The sequence below is a fragment of the Oxyura jamaicensis genome, chromosome 1, assembly GCF_011077185.1.
Source record: "Oxyura jamaicensis isolate SHBP4307 breed ruddy duck chromosome 1, BPBGC_Ojam_1.0, whole genome shotgun sequence".
Taxonomy (NCBI): domain Eukaryota; kingdom Metazoa; phylum Chordata; class Aves; order Anseriformes; family Anatidae; genus Oxyura; species Oxyura jamaicensis.
Window position 1 is genome coordinate 62,340,377 of NC_048893.1, and position 14,473 is coordinate 62,354,849.

General features: G+C 43.5%; 1 protein-coding gene across 1 annotated transcript in view; it reads left to right on the forward strand.

Annotated features, from left to right (window-relative positions):
- The window catches only part of TMTC1 (transmembrane O-mannosyltransferase targeting cadherins 1), a 147,609-nt gene that overhangs the window by 54,052 nt on the left and 79,084 nt on the right, over positions 1–14,473 (forward strand). The window contains exons 6-7 of the mRNA XM_035345237.1: positions 1,311–1,392; positions 2,712–2,815. Coding sequence (XP_035201128.1) covers positions 1,311–1,392; positions 2,712–2,815 — 186 coding nt within the window. The remainder of the gene's footprint in view (positions 1–1,310; positions 1,393–2,711; positions 2,816–14,473) is intronic.

The following is a 14,473-nucleotide window of genomic DNA, read 5'->3' on the forward strand; positions in this document are numbered from 1 at the left end:
CTTTGCCCCTGTTGCCTTTGTTCGCAGTGCAATTTTTTATCCATCTTTCCATGGTGACCAGGACTGCAGACTTCCTAGTATAGAAAATTTGAACAAAAAGCCAGATATTAAGTACCCTGGGCGGCATTAGGAAGTGTTACGGTCTTGTTTTTTCTGAGACTTGAAGGGTGGAAGCAATCAGATGATAAACTGTGCTGAGGAATTTGGGAAGGAAATATGTTTATACGCTAGATGTTTATGGGAGAAATGTATGATGCTGTCATACTTGGAAAACTAACGTGTGTGCAGGTGTTGTGATTCATTCTATAATTTTTGTAAATCATTTAAATAGAGTATCCCGGTACTGAGTATTTGTTACACAAAAGATCCTGCACATGTTTGGGCTCTGAATTTATTTTGTTTACTTCTTATTTGTAACTTCTTAAAATTATCTGTCACGTTTCCAATGGTTTTCTAGTTCCTCTCTGCTTAAAATATTCTTATCATCCCTTCTATATTTCTTTTTGTTTCTCAGCACTTTATTACAGTGACAAAAACTCTATCAAGTTCCATAGAAATGGAATAAACAGTGAATTAATGTCATAGGGATGCCACCATTTGTTATATTAAGAATGTTCCTTGGAATTGGGCAAGTGCTTCTACCTTGTGTTAAAATAAATGTGTAGCTTTGGCTCCAGGTACAGTTTAATTGTATTCATTGAGAAGAAGGGAGGTTTTCATCAGCACTCCCATAACAATAAGCCACCTGTGTGTTTGTCTCTGTGCAGTTAATTATTGTAACACCTTGTCAGTAGACTTGTAATGGAACAAGTGTGCAGAATACACTTTAAAAAAAAATACTTTAAGTTCAGTTCAGTTGTACTAGACAGTTCTTCCCATCTCTGCAGACTGAACAGAAAGCTGGGAACAAGGCGTTTTTGCATTTTAATCATGGGCTGAAATTGAATGTGTTTGGTTGACCTTTTAAAAATGTGCCTCAATGTATTCTTCTGGGAGACTGAGCACAGCAAGCTTAGTGAGACAAATGGGTTTTCCTGAGGATTAAGGAGTTAACTGATAATTAAAAAATAAAAAAATAAAAATCAGGTTTTGTGGGGGAAACTGCAATGTCTTATATATTATTATTATGTCAAGCAGTCTCTATTTTATAGATGAAATTTTCACCTGGAAAAGGCTTTGAAGAATAGAAGGGGTGTGATTATTATAGCAAGGTAGTTGAGGGTGGTTAAATTATTGCACAGCTTTTTTCTAGTTTGAAAAATGAGCTATTGTTTGAAAGTATTTCAAAAATACATTTCCTTCTGTTTCAGCTACCTGACTGCAAATAACAACCAGAATTTCTTGTATACTGCAAGGCCGTTTTTGAAGAGAGCTGCCCTGGTAATAAGCTATGTAAGTATGAGTGGGTTTGACTATGTATTTCTGTGTGTGTGACGAGAATGAGTGTTACGTGGTAGTACCCCAAAAGAGTCGGAAAGCTGAGATGATGGATGTTAATGCAAAGTTAGTCTTGGAAAATAGTCTAGAAAACTTCAGCTGGGCAGAAACAAGGCTCTATGGTTTTGGTTCAAACTTTCTTTTAATTTGTAGTGGTTGCCATTACAACAGTGTAATCATCTGCAGTCATTTCCTACCCTAAATACAGGGGGAACCTATGGCACTGGGCTGACTGGCAAATCCTGACTTCTCAATGGCATGCTGTTAGTTTCACAGTAGGGCTTGTGCAGAGTTGCAAGAATAGCTCTGCCTGCAAATTCCTGGTGCTCGGTGTGCAAGCAGCACTTGACATGTTGTTGGGGAGAAAACCACCACCACAACGCCCAATCTGCTGTGTGTGCAACTCCCCATCCCCACACTCCTCAAGATGCCAAATCCCCTTGCTTATCCTGCAGTGACAAGTGGTTCCCAGGAAGGTGGTGAGCTGCCAGCCCACAGAAGTCCTTCCAGAAATTAGGATTACACAGCATGAGAAACATCGATGGAGCTCGTCCTTCGACCTGTGCCAGCATGAGTGAATAATAATAGCTTTTAAGACACGAGCCCTGTATTTCCCTCTGTATTTAGTTAGAGGTCAGTGGCTAAACTCCACAGTCTGAGCCACAACAGGGTGAGGGATTTGTCCTTCGAAATCCTGCTTTTGTTGTGGGTAGCAGCAATATGCTGGTTCCTCTGAGTAATGCTACGTGTGAAGCGGGGAGGACAACACAGCATGCTGTCTGTGCTGAGAGCTGACACATTTGCCACTTGAATATTTGTAGTCCTCTAGCTGATGTCCAGGAGATTATTGCTCTTGCCTTACTACACAAGTTCTTGCTCCCAGGGCTCTGTGCCACAGCAAGCCTGCAGTGTGCGTGGAGGTGGTGGCTGGTGGGATGGAAATGGGGGCAGTGGGGCTAGGGATTGCTTGGGCCTGGGAAACCAGGGTAGGCTTGTCTGCCCTGAGCAGAGAAGACTTGCACCCTGCCTGTGTAAGCCCTTGAAACGGACTCTTCCCCTGCCTATGGTCTTCAGATGCTTGGGAAGGTAAACACAAAGGCCTCGGAGTTGAATTTTGCCGCCTGCATGGGCTGTCAAAATTGATTTTTGCCTAAACAGCTGAGCTGACTCTCTCCTGAGCACAGCACAGAGCCAAGAGAGCTATCAAAAATATTTGGCAGAGGCCTTAGTTCCTCTTAGCAGCACATTACTAACCTGGCTGTTCTTCTTTGAAGGTGATTCTCGTTTTGTATTTCCGCCTCTGGATAATGGGAGGATCCATGCCAATGTTTTCAGAACAGGACAATCCAGCTTCATTCTCACCCTATTTGCTGACGAGGTACAACACCACTAATCAAACAAAAGTTTTCAAAACTGTTGTCATGGCATTATTTTTTCCTTGCACTAAAATGTTGTACAGATGGTAAATGAGAAGGCTTGTTTTGTTGTCTTAACTTAATTACTTCTCCTTATTGCTCTGTTTGGAATAGAAAACAATCAGCGTTATTTGAACCCCAAAGCGTGCTCCAGTTCCTGTAGAGTTACGTTACATCCTTTCTTACTGAAAATTCTGGATTTATTTTTATGCAAAGCCCCAAGCGTATAGTTTAGTTGTCTGAGCATGGGACTGGAAAGCGTATAGTGATTGAGGCCTAAATGTTAAAACTGGCTGCTCCTGAGGTATGGGATGCAAGCATTTAGAGTTTTAGCTTCAGCTGAAGTTTGTGTAAAAGTGGATGACTTTTCCATGTTCGTGAAATACAGATGACTGATCGGGACTGTGAAGGTGGAAGGCAGGATCCTGGTGGTGTGTGGTACTGCCCTACTGGTGCACAGCTCTGGCTGAGCATAGGATGGGCTGCTATGTGTAATAGCACAAATTTCAAGTTCATTCTTTTTAACAGATTTTTATTCTGTTATTTTATCACCACTTTTCTTTTTTTCTAAAGATACATAAATACTTGAACTTGACACAAAATGATTTTTTTTCCTTGCCAGGGACTTGCTGTGTGGTTAGGTGGGCTGATGCCACATCCATCCGTCTCTGCTGCACCTGACCTGCAGGGTGGTAGTTGCTGCGATTTATCTCTTCCCCCCAGACCTAGTCAGACCAGTGCTCCAAGGAAGTGTTGGGAAGTTGGCTTCCTCTTAAGACAGGACCACGTGCATAAGTGATTGTTGTGGTTTGCTACTAAACTGGGGAAAGAGTCTTTGGAGGGTTCTGGAGGAAATTCCTGGTGTCTTAAATGAAACAGGAATGGTCCTTTTCTGTCATTTTCTGGCTTCATTGGCTCCTAATTCCAGCAGCAGAATTGCAGCTGAGACACAGGTTAAGATCAAGAAATTCTTATTCAACATCTGCTGCAGAGTCAGGCTGGATCTCATTTGGGAGACCTTTATGATAATGTGACAACAACTCCTATTACCATCAAGGCTAAAAGTGCTTCCAGGAAGCAAGTTGTCTGATTTGGAAAGCTCTGATCTGTTCACAGCATTTCTGGCAGAGTCATTAATACCAGACTCTGTGCTGCACGTGAAGGTTTTGCTGCTGTCCCTTTTTGATATGTTTATGCTAAGATGGGGGTCATCAGGTCCTAAGTGATCCTGGGCTGATTCCAATTACTTACTTTGTGCTGCAAATGTCTTTCGTGTGTTTGTCTCTTTACAATGACTAGGGAAGGTTTTTAAACCCCAAAGCTAAGCTTCTTGGGCTATGAAACAGCGACTGTTTTTATTAACAGCCTTGTGAAGGACAAGTGAGAGTGCTGCTGGCTGACCTCTTCGCTGGCCCCAGCAGCAGCCCTGGCCTCACCTGCAGTCCAGCAACCTGTCTGTTCCAAACACCATGAAAACTCACTGCAGAAACCCATCCAAGTGAGAACTATTATTGTTTCTCTGGAGGGATTCTTAAGTTCTGCAGTTAGCCAGGCTCTTCCATGTCTGCTGAACTTGATCCTAACCCACCCTCACTTCAGCCAACTTACCTAGAAACCTGTATCTTCCATCCAGAAAACGCATCCCTGGCATTCAGCTTAGGTGCAGGAAAGACGGAGGCTGAAGAGAAAATATTGCCTTTAATGCCTTGTATATCAACAGGGTAGAAATAAGAAGTGTTGTTACAACAGTAAAATGCTTGAGGGTGGATTTGGAGGTGATAAAACTTGCTGGCCCCGGTGTTAGGGGTGACGTTAGCTTAGGGTCTAGGGCATCAATGCTTGAGGATATTCAAGATCCAGATAGCTGTAGGTATGTGTGGTCTCTTGCCTGGCTTGTGGGTGTCCTGTCACGTAGGAGAGTTTTTGTTATGGTCCAACTTTGCGGAAGCTGCTGAGCAGTGCGTGATCCTCAGCTGTGGATGCAGCAGGATACGGGAAGTTGGTGTGAGAAGCTTTAGTGAGGTTTTGAAGGCAGTAATTAGCTCATAGCACTGAATGTAACGCCAGGATGTTATTTGCAGTTTAGGGTGAGTTTCAGGGTAGGGGCGTTAGGTTTGGTATCGAGATTTGCAGCAGCTCTGAGGCTGGATGGAGTGTGGTAATTGAGGTATAGTAAGAGGCCAAGTGTCTTCAAGTCCGCCTTTGGAGACTGAGAATGTTACTTGATAAAAAAGACAAAGCCCATGAAGCCAAAAGCAAGGCCAGTGTTGAGGTGGCTGCTAATGCCTGAAGTATGGCTGGAATAAGGGTTAGTGGCTCAGGCAGCAGAGGAGTTGTAACTCTGAAAATCAGACAGCACAAATGGGGGTTTCTGCTTGCAAGCACAAGTCTTCATTTGCACTGAGCTGGAAATGTGGTTACTGTGCATGCCTTGCCAGGGTAAATGTTATGGTTTTCAGCAGGATTGAAAGTTATGTTAAGACTTTGCCAAGTCTGTGGGGCAAGGAAGAAGGCTGGTGACAACAAATGGAATATGAAAAAAAAAAAAAAAAAAAAAAAAAAAAAAAAAAACAATAGTTTGGAAATGTGTGGCAGTCATTGTGAAATATATGAGGCTAGGTCTGGAGTTGGGGTCTTGCCTGGCATAGGGTGAACCTCAAGAAGCACTGTTAACTTTTGCAAGGTTTCTGCATCAGCTGTTGGGCTGTACAGGTACGCTTTGTCCCAAAGCTGTCAAGGATTATTAGAGTGGCAAAGAGTAGGGGTAGATTTGAGTTATGATTGGGTTTTAAGAAGTATTGGCTAAAGAGGTCAGATTCTTTTCTGCCCGTTCAATGCTCATAATGTAAATTAGATGACCAAGGCTAGGAAGGAGGTCTCTATATCTGTGATTGTGTAGAGGAGGGGAGCATACAGAAACTGAAGTGTGTGACAAAAATCTAAGAGCATAACAGGTTCAGAACAAGCCAAGGACGTTCTATAGAACGTTGTGTGTGTGCTCAAAGAGGCACATTTTTGGTCTTTTTTTTTTTTTTTTAAAAAAAAAAAGAAAAACAAAAAAGATATCCTGGCTACTAAATACGCAGAAACCACATCCAACCTGGTAGCTAGAAACTAGGAAAAAAACTACCTTATCCTTTTTTTATATGCTTTGGTAGGCATTAATTTTTGGTCACTGCTGGATAGAGGGTCTTGGTCTGGGCACACCTTTTGTGTGGCACAGTTTGGCCCTAGAACATGGCCATATGTTGTGTTTAACCTGTATTTAATCTTGGATGAAGTCAGCAGACATATACTAATGTATATGACAGAGAATTGATTAATTATTTGGAAGAAGAAACATTGTGAAATAGTGACAGTTTTTCAATCTTTAAAAAAAACACTGTTCAGTATGTTCACTGAATTACAGTCTTTAGAAGTACACATGAATGGGGATTCAGATAAACTCTTTGCAAGTCAGAAAGTGAATACTTCCATCCCTGAAAGGTGCTGGATTTTCTAATATTCCCCAATACCTTAAAACTTCCAGTGGGATAAATGAAAGCCACATTCGCTCCAGTGTGTTGCTTGGCAAGGCTGATAGGAGAAGAAATCTGTCCATCGCTCCCTCTCAGCCTAGGCAGAAATGAAAGTGTTGGGAATCCCACTGTTCTTAAGCATTGCCATTAGAGCATGTCCATGCAATCCTGTACGGTACACAAAATAAGTAGGTTCTCCAGTGACCCACCCTGGAGAACACAGATTTCCAGTCACTGTGACTTGTGGCATCCCAACATCTGCAATGGGAAAGCTGTTGTGATACAAAAACCAATGCCAAACCTCTGTTACAAAATTCTTGCTTGAAGTAGATGAAAGTTGAGGAAGAAAGCAATTAGAACAGTTTGGAGAGCTACCCAGCTTTGTGCAAACAGTGTGCTGAAGTGCAGCTAGAGTATTAGCTGGGTGTTGACTGGTGAGCTGTCATGCTTCAGACGTTTTGCACAATGTTTCTTTATTCCCCCATTCTTGAGGGGAAAGAAGTAGGAGGCCTCCGAATAAACAGATTGTGTTACTAACACCATGATAGGACAAGGAAAAAAGCCCATTGTACAGCATGTCTTATGGTGTGTGAAACATTAAATCCTGCCAGTAATTGCAAACTAAGAAAATGTATTTCTTTCTAACTGTGTCTTTGGAAGTCAAGTTATATTAACTTCTTCTGGCGTTAGCCTTGTGTTATCCCTTGGCTGATCACTTTGGTCATGAAGCAGTCCGGTTTGTGTTGTTGCATTAAATAGTTAAAACATTTCTGCCTTGATGGCATTGTCCTCTGGTTGAACTGTTCTCTCTGTAATCTGACTTTCTGCTTTTCTCTGGTGTTTCAATCAGGTAAGTGAGAATTCAGTCCTGCAGAAAGCTGAAGAAATGCTTGTAAGCATTTTATCTATAGATAAGAAATGGCACATATGCCTTTTCATATGGATTTGTGACTGTTTTTGGAGCAATGCATTTAATCATCCTGGTTGCAACGTCCAAGGGTACAAACTGCAGAGAGGCACATGGCAGGCATGTGTTGGAGACGTGGGTCTCTGTGCCAGCCACTTCTACCAAGGCAATGAAGTGTAGTGACTCCTCTGGTATGCAATTCACACTGACCTTAGGCTGGGAGTTGGCATTAAAATGGACCCCCGCAATGTATCAGCCTTTTAATTAGCCAGGTTTGGACGTGCTTCCTGACTGGAAAAGGTTTGCCTGTTTAGTCAGGGCTTTATTCTGTGTGCCCAAAGGTGCTCACCTTCTTCAGTCCTATGCACAATCTCTCTGTGGGCACCCAGAATTTGGGCCCACATCTGTACAAAGAGGAAAACAGCAATGTCTGTCAGAATTGCCATCAGGTCCACGCAGGGCCAGACAATCCATATGTTAAACGTAAAAAGTTGTTGTTGTTGTTATGCTAGGAGGGTGTGTGTGGGGGGAGCCTGCTTGGAAGGTGGCACTACAGAGCAAATGCCAGCCTACAGTAGCATTATGTTCCCAGAGGAACCTGCTTTCTCAGAACCACATGAAAAAATTGAGTATCTCCTAGTCAAGTTTTGTTGGTTTAATGAACAAATGCAGGTGTAGGTGGTGCTTCTCTGAAAGTCAGCTGGAGAGGCATTTTTGGTGGGCCATGGCACTTGCTGACGTGCTGTTTCCACCACAAGCCTCCCCGCCGAAAGCTGGTGCTTGGAATGGAGAGGTGCAGCTGAAGCAGAGGCCATCAATCCCTGCAGACAGTGCATTTTGTTCTTCAAAACATGTGCATGAAGGTTACACCACAGCCAGCTTCTGAGGCAAAGTGTGCTCGGGGTGGCCCTTCCATTCCTGCATGTGCAGGGCAGGGGTAGGTGATGCTCTGAGGTACAGTGACCATTTCCAGAAGTGTTATCACAGCGGCTTTATAACCTCTGGGGTTTTTAATTTCCTGAGGACCAGAAACTGGGATCTCAGCTGCTGCCTGGAGACCTTCAATCCCCGCTGCCTCAGTGGGCCTTTTTGGGAGCAGGCTGGGAAGCTCTGGGCGAAGGGTGGCTGGGGCTGAGGTGAGCTGAGCACAGTGTTTGATCACTGGGCACGCTTCTCTCACAGCACACAGGCCTGTGGAGTGGAAGAAAAGTATGAGATCAGTCCCAGGTTTTCCAGTATTGCGAGTCTGACAGCAGACTTGGGTTTCGCAGAATATGCACAGGCTCTTTGAAAGTCTTTCCTCTTGAAGAATTTGACATATTTTAGATTCTTAGCCACAGAGCTGAAACAACTGCTAGAGCCATTCGCCAGATCAGAGCTCTTCTGGCAGTGCCCCCCTGTGCCCCTGCTGCATGCCAACCCACCTTCCAGGGAGTTACCTTGCTCTTCATCAGGCCACAGCAGTCTTTTGGTACTCCTCTGCTCCTATCCTCTACTACTGACAGCTCTTTTCTCCTAGATGTGAAAGTTTTGATGAAAGGGTCTGCACAAGCACTTTCCCCATTGTATTTTCTGCCTAGCTGATGTTTGGATTTGGATGTTAAATTGGAATTAGTCTCTCTCTTGTTTGTGTATTCTTACTCCACTGTCACAGGATGTGCTGGATAGAAACAGCAAGATGTTTTTCTTCTAAGGCTATGAAAAGAAAATGTTTAGGCTGACAGTGTACAGATCAGTAAAATAAACTCGTGTGGGAAGGTATGATTGGACTGGCAGCTCCCCAGGGGAAGCACAAATACATACAATTTTAAGACAATACCTTTAAATAACACCACCTGGTTATAATTGCAGCCACATGTGTCCTGGGAGGACACTGTTGTGAAGTGGCTCATCAAGCACATTTGGCTTTAGGGCTTTGTAGAGGATGAAGAGAGCCTGGAGCTAGTCACTTCAGCTGTTAATGCAAGTGAGAAGCTCTTTTCCCTAATAAAGGCATTCTTCTCACCATTACATGAAGTGAAAGCTCCCTGAGTACCTGGCAGCAGGCAGGCTGCCTTCAGAGAAGACCATTAACATCATCAGGGATTTCTGAAAGGACAACAATCTTCTTCCTGCTTCTTAGACCCCCCACCCTTTTACATACAACTTCTTTTCCAAAGTACCAGTTTAGTGCACTTCTAGTTCCCATCTCCTAGATAGGTCCATCTTTTTCCCAAGCAGGAGAATATTTTTTGCCCTTGCCTTGCTAAAATCCTTAGTGCAGTACAGCCTTACATTTGTGGGTGTGTACCCCACTGGTTTTGTGGGGGAAAGGTGGACCCCTGTTATTTGTCGGGAATGTGATGTGTTGTCCCAGAAGTGGATGGGCTGTAGGTTGCACCACTGTGTGCAGCTAGAACAAATAGTTTCACTGGCCCTCACCTTTCCATGCAGCCTTGGTAGGGCATGGTCTGACTCTTGTGATCACTCAGCACAGTTTTGGAAAGAAATCTATAATAATTCCCTGGGAACTGGGGGGGGGCCCCCCGAAACAAACAAAAAAAAACTTAAGATGCTCCAAAATCAGATAGCAAATGAAACTCCTCATAAACTTCTATAACTATATATATATTTTAAGCTAGTCTCACAATCTTCATGTGCTCAGATTGTCTGGGTTTGGCAGAGCTGAGACTAGAGCTTTTCCAAGCTCGTTAGTCTCTATTACAGCAAAGGGTAACAGACAATCCCTCAAGTATTTTTATGTTGTATTGTTTATGGCTTTAAGTTGCACCCTTTATTTTCATTATTTTGCAGTAGAAGCAATCAGTTGAGATAGTTGTTTTCTGCAGAGGGCTCTAGATGTGAGTCATCCTGTATTTATCTTAAGTAAAGCATGCAATGGTACACTTATACTAAAAATTTTAAAACTAAACAAACTGGATTGCCATGACAACACCTGCTACCTACAGAAGTTTTGTTTTTCTGAGTGTGCCAGAGATTCGGAGAAGGGAAAAGAAACACTTGACACCTGCTGAAACTTGGATTTCCATGTTCAATTTGCAAATAAAAAATGACTCTGCTGTAATGCAAATGTTGTTAACCAGCCTGGGGGAAAACTGGTTGCCAATTAAGAGGCAGATTCTTCCAATCACATCACTAGTAATACTCTGCCTTGTCTGAGATTAGCTGATGAGAGGGAGATGTTATAGGCAGGGATTTTTCTCCCCCGGAATTCCAAGAGACATGAACAGCAATAGAGAAGATCATTAATTTAAAATGTAATTCACTTAGTCAACTAATTAAAAGAAAATACTTTTGTTGCCATTTGCAGGTAGGCCTCTGAAACATAATTAGCTCCTGGAATTGTTCCATGAGTCTTCAAGTATTCAGAATTTGCAAATTATCTCCTTGCCATGTCAGCTTTGGAGAGAATGTTCTTCGAACATTTCTCATGCATCTAGCTTTCTCCTTAGTGTCATGATATGAGAGCCACATGGATATGGAAACCTATCACGTGCTTTTGAGATCCATAAGTAAGAGTAGCACGGAGTTGTCACTATCTATCATTAGCATCTTGTTATTTTTCTGTTTCTAGGACCTAGAATAGCGATAGTTTCTACTGCTTTATTTTGTACAGCCATCAATCTCATTCTAGGACAGTTTGCCAAAGCTGAAAGCATATCCAAACTTTTACTTGGATCAGAGCTCACTTGAGGCTTTCTTGCAGCTTAAAAAGTCCTGCTAAAGTCAGGCAGCATCCTACTGGGACTTGCTTTCTGTGTCTGCTTTTGGCATGTGCAAGTTCAGGGAGAGTGTTCAGGCTTGGCAATGAGAGACCTGGCCAAGGATTCTCTAGTACAACTGCTGGAGATGTGAACCAGTTGACTGTGCATAGGCAGTAGTGACCGTCACAGGCTTTGAAATAGTGTATTGACACTATTTGACAGAGTGTATTTAGGATGCTAATTATTGCCGTAATGGAACAGAGCAGTTGTCCATCTCCTTTGGGAGCTGCCTCTGGCAGTGAGCTGTGCACATGGCTTTTGAAGAAGATGAAAACCCTGTAAGCACAGAGAAAAGGAGACTTGTTTATAAACCTCTCCTGGTCAGCGCACGTCTCAGAGTCTGTCCTCTCATCTCCCACAGCAGTGTGACCTAACCTTCCATCAGAAATGCTCTAACATGTGCTAATCTGGCTACCCTGAATTCCTTTTAAAATTTGTTAAACTGACTCCATTTGTTATGGCAGCAAACTGCTTATTTCTTCTGTGCTGCACTACGATTTATCAGCTCCTGTCTTATCAGGGAAGATGCAGAAAAGTGTCTAGTCTGTCTTTAGCTGAAATGCTGCAGCTTGCACGGATCCAAAATATCTTATTTTTTCTTCCTGCCTAGAATCACAGAATGGTTGCGGTCAGAAGGGACCTCAGGGTCCATCTGGTCCAAGCCGCTGCTCAAGCAGGGCCACCCAGAGCAGGTTGCCCAGGACCACCTCCAGGTGGCTTTTGAAGGTCTCCACAGAGGGAGACTCCACAGCCTCTCTGGGCAACCCACACAGCACAGAAGGGCTGCCTGGTGTGCAGACTGAGCCTCCTATGTTCCAGTTTGTGCCCTTGCCTCTTGTCCTGGCACTGGGGACCACTTAAAAGAGCCTGGCTCCATCTTCTGTACACTTTCTCTTCAGCTATTTGTAGACATTAGTGAGGTTCCCCCGAGCCTGCTCTTCTCCAGGCCAAACAGACTGAGCATCTCACAGGAGAGGTGCTCCTGTCCCTTGATCATCTTGGTGGCCCTTCACTGTATTCTTTCCAGTACGTCCGTGTTTCTCTTATTGGGGGGCTCAGAACTGGACGTAGCACCCCAAGTGCAGCTTCACCAATGTTGAGCAGAGAGGAAGGGTCACCTCTCTTGACCTGTTGCCAGTACTTTACCTACTGCAGCCAAGAATAGCATTAGCTTTCTTAGCAGCAACAGCACGTTGCCAGCTCATGTTCAGTTGGTGCCCACCAGGACCCCCAGGCCCTTTTCTGCCAACCAGCTCTCCAGCTGGGCAGCCCCAGCACGTCCTGGTGCCTGGGGCTGTTCCTCCCCAGAGGCAGGGCTCTTGGACTTGATGAGATCCTGGCCAGCCCACCTCTCCAGCCTGTCAGGGTCCCTCTGGATGTCTGCACGGCTCTCTGGTGAGTCAGCCAGTCCCCTCAGTTTTGTGTCAGCAGCGAATTTAATGAGGGTGTGCTCTGCTGCATTGTCCAGATCGTTAATGAAGATGTTAAGACTGGAGCCAGTACTGACCCCTGGGGTACTCAGCTCATTACTGGCCTCCAAGTCGACTTCCCACCGCTGCCTGCTGCCCTCCGGGTCTGGCTGTTTTCATTCCACCTCTCTGTCTAAAAGCCTGGTCTGAGTAAGCAGCAGCAGGTTTGCAGTGTTTTGTGGTTTGTTAAACAACTTCCGTGGATGTTTTGATGCTTATTGAGAATGGTAACATGCAGGGCTTAAAAGGACAATTATTCCAAAAACTTCTAAGTATAAACCTAACTCAATGCTTCCGGAAGTCCTAAAATACACACTTGTAACAATATTACATGCCATGACATTATTCAGATTGGTATAAATGGATATGCATTTTAGTTTAAAGCTAGGAATGGATCTCGGTTTGGTTTATAAGTATCTGTAAATAGATACTGGCAACCTTTTCCGAGCTGTCGCTGTATTAAGAGCGATGCACAGCTCTGCTGTTTTCCAGCTGAGCAGAGGTGTGGGAGCACCGCGTGTAACTTCACTGTGAGCACCCCGGTGTGAGCAAGCTGCACCAGGTTTTGTGTTGCTGGGTTTCTCAGTAATGCAGGCCAGAAGAGATTGGCTTGCTAATTAAAAAAAGACAAATTTGTTTCTTCAGAAATAGTGAACAACCAAAATTTGAAGAATTTGGGTAGAATTACATTGCTTTTTTTTGGAGGGAAGCTTTCTTAAATAGAAATTGGCCTTTTAATCACTGTTGCTGTTAAGTTTGAAAATGCATTTTGTCTCACTTTTTTCCCTGTTTACTACTTCAGGGAGGAAAATGGCGGAATGGAAATGTGCCAAGTGGTTGAAATCCTTAAAGATATGGGAATGCATCGTTTTCCATCAGAATTGTGAATTGAGAATGATTTGGGGGGAAATGGGAATGTGCCTTTTCCACTGTTTACAATGAAACATTATTCCAGCCATTTAACTTTCCCAGCTTTTGAGTTGCTGTGCAGCTGGAGATGTTTGGTTTTTCGGATGAGAAGAAAACTGATACCCTAACTGTTTGTGGTTATTCGAAAATGTTTTCATGAAAATGTAGGCCTGTTTCATCCCCAGGTCTTGGCCCAGCACACATCAGGGAAATTCCATCCTGCCCGCCTGAAGTCACATTTAGCCTCAATATCTTACCTCTCCTGCCACAAATATATTATAATGCTGTAACTGTTGTTGCAAAGGCTGTGTTTTGACCCCAGAGGGGCAGGTTTCGAAGTGGCAAGTGAAGCAATTCTCTGGCTCTACATCTCTTGGGGATCCTTTGTTATCATTTTAATAAACTTGCTAAGGTACCATGGCAACTGGGTGTGATAACAACAGCTAAAGCAGGCAGCTCAGATGGAAGAAATCCTATGCAGGATAAAATATTCTATCTTTCTTTTGTTTTTCCTTTTTTTTTTAGTACGTGCCCTTTTTTGTACTGTGTACAATGTGGACTTTTCCCTTTTCAAATGAAGGAAGGGTTTGTGTATTCAAAGGCTCTTGTCTATTCAAAGTTCTGCTCGGTAGACTTCATGATTGCTGGGATAATCTCCAGCCTCAAATGTATTTGAACTTCTGTAAATGTGGTTTCAGGGAGAGGCTTTTTTGGGCAAGTAGGTGCCAAAAAGAAAAACGCTTGGGGGGAGAGGGGATGTTTTATTTATTTATTTTTTCTTTAACCAGGTCGCACCCATGCTGTCCTTGCTCAGACCTCTGAAAGCCCTGCATACTTCCCATAGGGCAGTGTTGTTCCCCATTTCCATTCTCCATTATTTTCCTCTCTATAGAGAATACCAATTAATGAAGATTACAGCAATTTAAACGGCTCCCTACTTCTCCCTCAGTTTTGTGGTTTTCACCAGTCCTGATAAACTCTAATGGGATGGGGGGATAAACACCCTCTGCCTCCTTTGCTCTCTCTTTTCTCTCTGTTCCAGGATGCAAAGAGA